Source organism: Anas platyrhynchos, chromosome 19, assembly GCF_047663525.1.
Source record: "Anas platyrhynchos isolate ZD024472 breed Pekin duck chromosome 19, IASCAAS_PekinDuck_T2T, whole genome shotgun sequence".
Lineage (NCBI taxonomy): Eukaryota > Metazoa > Chordata > Aves > Anseriformes > Anatidae > Anas > Anas platyrhynchos.
The window spans coordinates 8,624,584-8,635,591 of NC_092605.1; the positions used below are offsets into that span (position 1 = coordinate 8,624,584).

At 56.9% G+C, this 11,008-nt stretch overlaps 1 protein-coding gene across 5 annotated transcripts; it reads left to right on the forward strand.

Moving 5' to 3' along the window:
• The first annotated feature begins 1,122 nt into the window (after positions 1 to 1,122).
• Positions 1,123 to 7,629, forward strand: FOXJ1 (forkhead box J1). 5 transcript variants are annotated; one of them, XM_072025797.1, is made up of 4 exons: positions 1,123 to 1,279; positions 1,397 to 1,460; positions 2,446 to 3,010; positions 5,544 to 7,629. In XM_072025797.1, exons 3-4 carry the CDS (start codon positions 2,483 to 2,485, stop codon positions 6,360 to 6,362), a joined length of 1,347 nt encoding a protein of 448 aa, XP_071881898.1. In that variant the 5' UTR covers positions 1,123 to 1,279; positions 1,397 to 1,460; positions 2,446 to 2,482; the 3' UTR covers positions 6,363 to 7,629. The 5 variants fall into 5 exon arrangements, with proteins under 5 accessions (XP_071881898.1, XP_071881897.1, XP_038021427.1 ...); XM_072025796.1 differs by having other exon boundaries at positions 1,397 to 1,455; positions 2,444 to 3,010; XM_038165499.2 differs by having other exon boundaries at positions 1,397 to 1,452.
• Positions 7,630 to 11,008: the final 3,379 nt, after the last annotated feature.

Here is an 11,008-nt window from a genome sequence, read left to right on the forward strand (position 1 = left end):
TGCTTCAAATGTCCCTACAAATGTCCTCAGCACCCCCCCGACCCCAATTTCCTGACCTCCTCCAAGCTCTGTGAGCCTGGCTGGGCTGGAGAAGGCACAAAACACAAACCCCATAGGGGAAGAGATGGGGCTGGTGGCTTTGGGGTGGGCGAGGGCACGGCCAGAGGGACCCTCCCTGGAGGGGAAGGGGGAGATGGGGGCACTGAGAGCAGGGTGAGGGGTCCCGCCAGGGGACGGGATGGGAGAATCCAGCCCTAAAATGCGTCCCCATGGGGCCGCTCAGGGAACCCCACAGTGGGCTAAGGGCTGGCTGCCCCCCGCTCTTGCTGCCTTAGGAGGGTTTTTTTGCAGGGGAAGGTCCCGCTGTGGAGAGAGCTGCTGTAAAAGGGTAGAAACCAGCCGGATTTGGGGCTCTTTCTGGGATTGGGCTGTAAAAAAATGGCAATGAACCCTTCCAGGCGGGCAGCCCCCTCCCCTATGGGACAGGGAAATGCATGGGGCTTAATCCTCCCCCAACCAGTCCTGTGCTAAAGGACAGCCTTTGGGGTGCTGTGGGGGGTCAGGGGCACCTGTGGGGTGTTAATCACGTTAATTAATTAAGGGCAGACCCCATTCTGTAAGGGGGAATCTGGCAGCCCCCCGTTCCCCTAAAGCTTGTTCTTAGGGCACGGGCGAGGAGGAAAGCGCTGGGTTTACTTTCTCTGGGGACACAGATGGGAAGGAAAGGGCTGGGGTCGCCCCACACAGACCCCGCAGAGGGCTGGGGCACGGGGTTGAGGTTTTGGGGTGCTTGTGGTGCTTTTGGGAACCCGATTTGACCGTTTGGGACCCTATTTGACTGTTTGAGGCCCCATTTGTCTGTTTGGGTCCCCATTTGCCCGTGCGAGTCCCCATTCGGACCCCAAACCGTGCCCCACACCCCCCTTGTGTGGGGGCTCCCCGCCAGACCCCAAAACCCTCGGATTTGAGCCCAAACCCCTCAGGGCCGCCCCCTCCCCCTCAGGGCCGCGGGCTCCCCCCCCTCCCCTCCCTCCATCTCCATGGCAACGCGGGAGCCAATGGCGGGGCGCGAAGCTGTTTACGGGGCGTGGCGTCGCCATGGCAACGCGCGAAGCCTCCCGGAGCCGCTATTTAATGGCCGCCCCGCGGCCGCCGGCAAATCACGGCGGGCAGCGCCCGGGGCGTCATTTACCCAAAAACGGGCGAAATTAAACCAAAATTAACCCCCGCCACCGCTCGCACGCCCTTCTCCGGCTGCCCCTAGGTCCGGGGGTGCTTGGTTGGTTTTTTTTTGCACCTCTTTTTTTTTTTTTCTATTTTTTTCCTATTTTTAAAATATTTTTAAGTATTTTTTATAATTTTTTTGATTTTTTAATTTTTTTTCTTTAAATTCCAGAAGTTTCCTGCGCGCTCTCGTCAAGTTTGGGAGCGGGGGGACGTCGCTGGGACGGGGTAAGGAGGTATTTTGGGGTGGGTGCGGGACGGGCCCGTGGGGTGGCAGCGCCGAGGGGATCCCAAAACTGCGGCTTTTGGGGACGGCTCATTTTGGGGTGGGACGTTCATTTTCCGTTATTATTCCCCCTCACCCTCCCCGAAGTGAAGGGCTTTGGGATTTCCCCTCCCGGAGTTTGCAGGGCCAGGCCGCAGGACGCGGGGAGGGGGCATCCCAAAGGGCTCTCCCTGCCCTGAGCCCCTTTTTGGGGGAATAATCCTGGTTTTGGGGAGCGGGACAGGGTTTTTGGGTCCCCCCCCAGCTGTTACAGCCGCTCCGTTTGAATGGTGGAACTCGGAACCCGCAGCTCCAACCCCCACGGGTGCTGTCCCCACAGGGCTCGGGGGCTCTCTGGCGGCCCTACAGCCGGGCTGGGGGGCTGGACACCGACCCCACAACCATTACCCCATCCTTTTCCCCCCCTGCTGGCCCTAAGGGTGTTTTTGGGGTGGGTTCGTGTTCCCTGCAGGTGATTTTAGGGGTGTGAGGTGGAGGGAACAGCAAGCTGCCGAGGGAAGTCGGTAGCAGGAGGGAGCTTGAAGGGGGCTTAGCAGCACTTAGGGTGCTGAGGTTTTAGGTTTTGGTCCCATTAGGGCAAAGTGGGACAAAAAGGGGACAAAAAGGGCGGGTGGGCCCTTGGGGAGAATCATCCCTGTCCCTTGGGGGGAAGCATCCTCATTTTGTGGGACTACAAAGCTGGGTTGTGTTTGGTCGTGGGGATTTTTTTATTGTTTTTTGGGGGGTTTGTTTCCTTATTTTCCCATTTTCCCCTGGCCTGGTGGGCAGCACCGGTACACGGGGTCTGAGAGCTGGCCGGGTGCAGCCCTTTAACGGAATTCCCCCAGAATTCAGGGCTCCCCTAACCCCCAGCAGGGAGGGAGCCATCACGCATCCCCCCCTTGGGGGCTGGCTATCACCCTCGGGGGGCTTGACCCAACCCGTTCCCTTTATAGGATCGGCCCCGTCCCTTCCCTCGGCCGCTCCCCGTGGATGCTGGAGCTGTCGGGGCGCCCAGGCATGGCTGAGGGGTGGCTGAGCCTGCGGGTGGCCGACATCCGAGGCCAGGAAGGCGGCGGCATGGGCGACTCGAGCGACCTGGACGACAGCCTGACCAGCCTGCAGTGGCTGCAGGAATTCTCCATCATCAACGCCAACTTGGGCAAATCGTCCTCGTGCCCCAGCGGCCCCGACCCTCACGATTATCACCACCTCCCCGGTTTCGCCGCCCCCTGCTCGCCCCTGGCCGCCGACCCGGCTTGTATGGGGATGCCCCACACCCCCGGTAAGCCCACCTCGTCCTCCACCTCGCGGACGGCCCCCCCGGTTGGGGGCGTGCAGCCCCCCGCTGAGGATATCGACTATAAGACCAACCCCCACGTCAAGCCGCCCTACTCCTACGCCACCCTCATCTGTATGGCCATGGAGGCCAGCAAGAAGAGCAAAATCACCCTCTCGGCCATCTACAAGTGGATTACCGATAATTTCTGCTATTTCCGACACGCCGACCCCACCTGGCAGGTGGGTGCCTGTAGGGGGGTCCTGCAGACCCCATTTGGGGGGTGCTGGGTGTGTGGGGTGAAGGCGCTGGGGATAATCCTCGGTGTAAGGTGGAGGTTGCTCCTGGGGAGGTTGTGCTGAGCTCGGGTGTCCCCGTGGATGGAGACACCCCAAATTCCAGCCCCATGTTTTGAGAGGGAGGAAGGATGGAGAGAAGAAGCCTCGGGCTCGGGCACGCAGGGCTGATGCAGCCACGAGGGCGGCAGAGGGAAGGAGCCATTACGGGGCAGAGCCCAGGGCCATTTTAGGATCGGGGAGGCGCGTGCGAGGCGTCTGCCCTCAGCTCCACCTTTCGGGGGCCCTGGTGGCTCCCCTTGGGGCTTGGCACGTGGGAAATCGCTGAATCAAGCGTCCCCGAGGAGAGGGATGGAGGTGCTGCTTGCTGGGCAAATCCCTCGCTGGGGAGGCTTAGGGGAGAAACGCCGCCGCGGGTGTTGGAGGCCCCATCGCTGTGCTGAGCTGGGGAGGCCTCGGGGGGAGGCTGCTGCCCCTCAGCTTGCACAAACCCGTCCCCAGGGGTAGGGGACAGCGGGTGCTGAGCTGGGCAGCACGAGGCAAAACCGCTGCAGACCTCCCCCCAGCCACCTTCTCCTCAGGCAGGAGGCTCTCCAGAATCCCAAAAACCCATCCCAAAGAAGGGAGCCCCATCCTTCTTTGGGGCCACGTGGGACCTGCATCCTCCCTTAGGATCTGGACCCCCTGGGTTGCAAAGCAAAAAGTCCCTGATGGCATTGCAGGGGTTGGGGCACAGCCACGGGGTGCACGGGGACCCTTGTCCCCATGCTGTCCCCAGGGGGACCCCAGGGACGGGGGGCACAGGGTTCCAGCAACCGGGAGCCCTCGGGGACGACCACTTTACTGGTGGGTCTGGGAGCCTTTTGGGGGGAGGAGTGGTGTGCCAGTATGTTGGCTTTCTCCTGCGAACTCACGGCCGGCTAATCACCGTGTTTTTAATTAAATGTGTTTATTAAAAAAAGAAAAAAAAGCAGGGTTTTCAATCCCTCTCTGCAGACATGCAGGGGGCTCACGGGATTGTTGCAGGGAGGAATGATAAATATGTTAACTGGCTGGGGAATAACAGAGGGCAGCCCAGGCTGAATGAAATTTGGGGAGGGGAGGGGAGACAGCAGAGAATTCAGCTTGCAAGGCTCTGACCCTTGTAAAATTTCATTAAACTGTAAACTTGGAATCGCCGCAGCCTGCAACGTTCGCAGGGATGTCTGCGGTTCCTGCTTCTTCTTTCCTTTTTTTTTCCCCCCTTTCTTTTTTTTTTTTTTCCTTCCTTTTTTCTTTCTGAGGCTGTGTTCTCATCCACTATCCCAATTCCCGTATGTGAAGACAGCCTGGAAAGGTCATGCCACCCGTACTCCGGGGGGAGATGGATCTATTCCTGTGGGAGCTGAGTGCTTTGGAGAGGAGCCAACGCACCCGAGGAGCTTCAGCCCAGAGCAGGGTTTTGTTGTGTGTGTGTGCGTGTTTTTCAACAGCTCTGAGAATTCAAGCCTTGTTTTTTCCTACTCGGCACTACGGATTATGGATGAATAAGCATAAAGATATCCAGGCAACATTTAAAAAAAAAAAAAAAGAGAACCCAACCCTCTACCATATCCAATCTCTTAATACAGTCTTGGCTTTGTGGAGTCCGACGCTGTGTTATTTACCCAATAACTGAGTTTCCTTTCTGATTATTCACATCACTCTAGGCACATTCAGGGCTTCAGAACAGCTCGACGGGAGCAGAAACTCCTCTTTTTTGTCTTTTTTTTTTTTTTTTTCTCTCCCTCCAGCTACTCTGAGCCGTGGCTGATGAAGATGTGGCGACTTCACACCAGGCTTCCTGGCCCAGGAGGCACCTCTGGGGGCAGATAGCCCGGGCGAGCTCCGGCTGTGCACGGGGCTGCAGTGGGATAGCCGAGGGCCCCTTTGGCTTCACCCAGCTCCTTTGTGTCAGCCTGGCCGCAGGGAGGCACGGTGGCTGGTTTGGGGAGAAATATTTCCCCCTAGCTGCTAGCAATCAGCTCGGGAGAACTGGGGGATGTGTGGAAGGATGGTGCTGTGCCCCACGGTGCTGCCACACGTCGCCTCTTGCAATGTGGCTGTGGCCACGGCGGTGTGAAGGCTTCCTCCTTATCTGCTGTGCAGGACCTGAGCTCCTGCAGCAGGTCTGGCTGGTTTCTCCCAGTGCCATGCATCATCCAAAGCCCCATGGCCCAGGTGCACAGCCAAGGAGAGCTCCCCAAACGCTCCCCGTTGGTTGGCAAGTCCTAGCTCGAACCCTTAACTCCAGCTGCTTCTGGATGAGAGGCAGGAAAACTGCGCTGGTGGCCTGGGGCAGGGGAGTTTCTGCTGGGCACGTAGCCTGGGATGCTTTCACGTTGCCATTTCTGCCTTCTTTTCTCCCCAAAGCGTGCCTTCCCACCCGGCTCCCCAGCGGGTAGGTGCTGCGGCAGGAGGCAGGCGCTCAACCCCTCTCTCTCTTCTCTTTTGGGTCTAGAACTCCATCCGGCACAACCTCTCCTTGAACAAGTGCTTCATCAAGGTGCCTCGGGAGAAGGATGAGCCAGGGAAAGGCGGCTTTTGGAAGATTGACCCCCAGTACGCCGACCGGCTGATGAACGGCGCCTTCAAGAAACGGAGGATGCCCCCGGTGCAGATCCACCCGGCCTTCACCAGCAGAGCCCAGCAAGAAACCCGCTGCGGCACCGGCCCCGTGGCTTCCACCTGGACCAATGGCAACGTCCTCAACGTCAACGTGGAGTCCCAGCAGCTGCTGAAGGAGTTTGAAGAAGTCACCGGCGACCAGAACTGGAACCCGGCGGATGGGAAGGCGAGCCGCAAGCGCAAGCAGCCCCTGCCCAAGCGTACGGCCAAGTTGTCTCGGCTCTCCAACCCTGCCTTGCTCACCCAGGAGGAGCAGACCGAGCTGGGGTCGCTGAAGGGCGATTTTGACTGGGAGGCCATCTTCGACACCAACTTGAACGGAGACTTCTCCACTTTCGAGGACCTGGAGCTCACGCCTCCCATCAGCCCCATCCGGCGCGACGTGGACTTGACGGTGCAGGGGCGCCACATCGACTGTCCCCAGGATTGGTGCACCACCACCGGGCACGAGCAGGTCCTCAGCGAATCCAGCCAGAACAACCTGGACTTTGACGAGACCTTCATGGCCACTTCTTTCCTGCAGCACCCCTGGGATGAAGGCAGGAACGATTACCTCTCCGGCTCGGTCGGCGTGGAGCAGTTGTTTGAGCTCAGCGACACCTCTTTGGCTGCAGACGTGAACGACTGGAGCAGTGTGGGATCCTTTTTATAAGCGGCCACCTGGAGGACTCAGCCAAGCCCACAGAGACCTTAGCAGGGTGCTCCCCCTGTGCTGCTGGAACTTGCAAGGGGGACAAGATTTTCGAGAGGCAGAGACATCCACTGCGACTTCTGTAGCTTCTTTTTAGGGTTATTTGCAGCCAGGCCGGCGGGGGGTGGGTGGCAAGGAGGGGAAGCGGGGGGGGGGGGGAATGACACAAGAAGGCAGAAATCGCTTGAAATACTTTTAAAGGACACACCAGAAGCCTGTGGTCCATGAGTTCGCTCAAGAAAGGGATATAGCAGTACTTATTTTTTTACTTTTTAAAGAAAGAAATGTGAATGACTTCTTTTTTCCGTGGAAATGGACACGGCACACACTCCTCCTGGGCTAACGGAGAGCACCTGCTAAACGGATCCGAGAGAGGTGATTCCTGGCGGCTTAGGAACTCGATAGACTACGTGCAATTTCCTCACCCCTTCTTCTCTCCGTTTGTCTCTTTCTTTCTGTCCAGGGTAGTTTGTAGGTGTAAGGTGATAATTAGCTAGCAGGCAAATAGAGGTCCCTGTTGGATTCTCCAAGTTCAACCTCCCTCCTGAATTGTGCCTAGGGAAAAAGAAAAGGTCTGTAAAGTCAGATGCGAATCAGCAAATCTGTCTCTGTAGATGTTTTTATATAATCTATTATATATTATATATTCAAAGAAACCTATATTTTTAGCATTAGAATGTCTTTTCAGAGGGGATAGGGGAAATGCAGTTTGGGGGTTGTTTTGTATTTTTGCTGAGTACAAGCTCGCGTTCGTCACTCTGCAAACCAAGACCGCAGCGTCCCGCATGTCTGCTTCACACCGGGGAGGCTCCCTGCAGCGGCAATTTCGGTCAGGATCCAGGATTCGGCCACGGCAGGAGAGGAGCAGAGGGGACTTGGGTCGCTCCCAGAAGTGACTTTTATATTTTTTACACCCAAAATCCTCACCGTGGTTGCCCAAGGGTCTAGACCAGAATAAACCTTCCCTGTGTTTCAGCGTCACCGCTGTTCCCAGTGCCCGTGGAGGAGCTCCAGGCAAAGTTGAGACATGGGGGGAGCGGAGCCAAACTGTGCTGAAACTCGACTTGAAGCTCTCGGGAACTGGATTCTTCACCTTCCCTTCGCTGTAGGAGATTTGGGTGATGGTAGCTGCTAGGTAGGAGTAAGGAAAAGCTGTAGTGTTGGTGGTGTGTCTTAGACTTGCTGAAAAATGGAAGATTGCAACCAAAAAAAAAAAAAAAAAAGAAAATCTTTAACAAAAGCACTTAGGACTTTTGATGTGAGCAACCTAACTTAGCGGGAATATAGCTGTAGCATAAGAGTCAATAAACCAGCCTTAAAAATAAAATTAAAATCACCCTTGGAGTAATTTGCACTCAAATTTGCGCACACGGTGCTGCTTGAGGGGGCATCAGGCACCAAAGTTTGGAGCTGCAGTGATGGGAGCACCAGTCCTGCATGGGACAGGCTGGTGGCACCCCTGGATCCAGATGGGGGGGGGTCTGCTGGGGGTTTCACCTGGCAGATTTCCCCCCAAGGCCTGACCCGATCACTCTGTGAGCCCGACAACTTCAGCTCATGGAAGCGGGGCTGGGGTTGGGGCCAGCAGCTGAAGCCCCCTGAGATGCCACCAACGAGCCTAGGGTGGGGGGGAAAGGGCCGTGTCTCAGGGGGGCTTTGGGGGCAGTGTAGATGCATATACCAGTACTGGTGCTAGTTGTTATTTTTTTTTCATGTTTTCCTGCTTTTTTGGCCTCCAGACTGCTGCTGAAGAATTGCAAAGATACGTGTGTACTTTAACCATTTTTTCACTGAAAGTAATTTTAAGACTTTTTTTTAAAAAAAAAAAAAAAACAAAAACAAAAAAAAAAAAACAACAAAGAGAGAGAGAGAAGGGAAAAAAAAAAAAGACTTTTGGTTCCTTGTTTTCCTCCAGCCCAGCCTGGCTCTGTCTGAGGCTCTCCTGTGAAGAAAAAGGGTATCTCATTGTCACAGCCCAGCCCAGTACCCCGTGAGAGCAGTGTGGGTGCCCTCAGCCCTGTCCATGGAAGCTCAGCAATTCCCCAGGGGGAAACTGAGGCACGATCCACCCGATGCATGGCATGTGTTACACACCATCTATGGGGCACAAGGGTGGCTGTGCCTGGTGTCCCAGGTGCTGAGAGCTGCCCTGGAGCATCATTCCCTGCTCCTGGGGGGGACGGTGTGGGTGCCTGGCATTGTTTCTCTCCTGCTCGTGCCCTGTCCCCACCTCACCCTGCAGAAACACAAGCGGGTTGGGAGCCCTCCTGGGTGTGGGGCGGCGAGAGGAGCTGCACAAAAGCCTCAGGAATAGCTGAGCCCTCGTGAGACCAATTATGCCGAGGAGCTGTTGGGCTCTGTGAGGGCAGGGAAGCAAAGCAGCGGCAGCAAAGCGAGCCTGTGTGCGGGTGGGGAGCAGGAGGCTTGGGGAAGGCAATGGGGTGCCAGGCTGGTTCAGGGACCAGGGCTCAGTGTAATGCCAGGTGGGCTGGGGGTATCCATGCCCACATCCCTGGTGATCTGCTGGATCCCCAAGAGCAGGGCTGCCCGTTAGCTCGGCAGCGGTCACAGCTGCTCTCAATCCAGCCATTCTCAACCCAAAATAAAGGCTGGGCTCACTGCTGCAGGTGGCTTTAGCGTGTGCTGGAAGGTTGGGATGCAGCCCTCTGGATGAGGTAGGGTTGTCCTTGGGCTTTGATGCCTTTGGGGGCTTCTAGGGGTAAATCTTGGCTATTCTTTCACCCTGGGAACCCCAAAAGGCAATGGGGAATTGGGGGCGGTCAGGCATTGGAATGGGCCCCGTGGGGAGGTGGTGGAGTCCCCATCTCCCCATCCCTGGGAGGATATTTAGGGGCATGCAGATGTGGCACTAAGGGACATGACTTAGCAATGGGACTCAGGTGCTCAGGTTGATGGTTGGGTTTGGTGATCTCGGGGGTCTTTTCCAGCCTAGATGTTTCCCCGATTCTGTGCCTAAACCCCAGCAGTGGGGTTCCTCCTCTCCGTTCCCCTTTGGCAGCCATTTCCCCACACGAACGGGGTTAGCGGCAGTGCTGGGAAAAGCTGGCAGCCCCCTCACTTCTCTGCTTTGCTGTGTTTTACTGGCCACAACCACAAAGTTTCTGCTTCAACCCCCTGCAAAAAGCTGAGCCCTGTCGGGGGGGGGACAACCAACAAGAGATTTGTGCCAGGAAAAAACATTCCTCCCTGCCCGAGCCAGCCCAGGGCTGTAAAGCGAAAAAGGGTGAATATAAAGGAGGCACCAGGCGAGGCCTGGAACAACCTCGTTTTGTTCCGCGCCTGAAAGCAACACAACAAACTTGGACGTGGATGTCTTTGTTGTTTTTATTCCCCCCCCCTCACGATGAGGGGGTGGCTGGTGCTGGGGTTTCGGCAACAGGCCGGGGCCTAGGCCTGGGCCTGGGCTGTGGCGCGGCCACGCCGGGGGCACCGGGCTCGGCCTGCCCGGGCTTGCCGAGCTGGGAAGTGCCCGGTTCCTTCCTCCTGCCCCATCCCGGCGGTGTTGTGAAACCCACGGCGGCCATCCCGTTATTAGTTATTGCTCCCGTTCCCCCCCCAGCCGTCCCCTCATCCGTCACCCTCCCCGGATGGGCAAACATTGACGCCTCCAACCAACCTCCCCGTTCGCAGAGGGGGGAAGAAATATCCACATAAGCCCTTCTTTTCTCTCCTTTTCTTGCCCCGTCTTTCTTTCTCCTCCATTGAGTGCAGGGCTGGCACGGAGCCATTCTGGCAACAGCCGGCTTTCACTTGCTAATCATCCCAAATATTGAAAATCAACGCCTAGAATAAACAGCTCAAAGATTGGGGCCATCTCTGCTCAGCTTGGAAATGCTAATCTCGCCGCCTTTTGTTTTCCTTGTGTGGGTTTGGTGCTGTTTTGGAGGAGGTCACAGCTCATGGTTTCTTCCCCTACCCCCAGATTTATTTTTATTATTATTATTTTCTCCTCATCGTGAAAAATTCAGCCCGCTTTCACTTCCCGGGCTGGGACGGGGCCGGAGCGGCGGGGGGGAGAAGGGGGAGGCAGGATGGAGGAGGGTAAAGGAATGGATTCGCCTTGCATAGCAATGAACAAACCTCCAAAGTTTGGGGGGAAAAAAGAAAAACCCAGGTTCCTAAACGTGCTCACGTGGGTGAGAGATCTCATGGGAACGGCTTTGGGCAGGGCTGGCAGGACCCTGAGTGGGACACGGGATGGGGATGGCAGCGGGGAAAATGGATCAGCCTGGTCCCAAGGCTGGGGACGGCTTGGGGACTCCTGTGACACTGGTTTTGGAGGGGTTTGTACCCAAGGGGATGGAGGTGTTGGAGCAACACCCAGCCTGGCTGAATGCTGGGGAAGCTGTGAAACTGAGGCAGGGCGAGGAGGTGCCTCGACACGGACCTGAACCCAAACCCCACTGTCGGGTACAAAGCCCCCAAGTGGGGAAAGCAGAGCCCCCTGCAGCTCTGCCTCTGTGTTCATCGTGCCCACCCCAGTCCTGCTCCTCTTCCCTGCCCTGGAAGCTGCTTTAGGTCCCGTTGGGGTTTTTCAGGGTATGGGGCTCTGCTGGGGGCTGTTCCTACCCCAAAGCAACGCTTGG

Coding starts and splice junctions, on each gene's coding strand:
- FOXJ1 (XM_072025797.1), top strand. CDS start 2,483: ATGCTGGAGCTGTCGGGGCGCCCAGGCATGGCTGAGGGGTGGCTGAGC. Junction 3,011..5,543: donor ACGCCGACCCCACCTGGCAG/GTGGGTGCCTGT, acceptor TTTTGGGTCTAG/AACTCCATCCGGCACAACCT.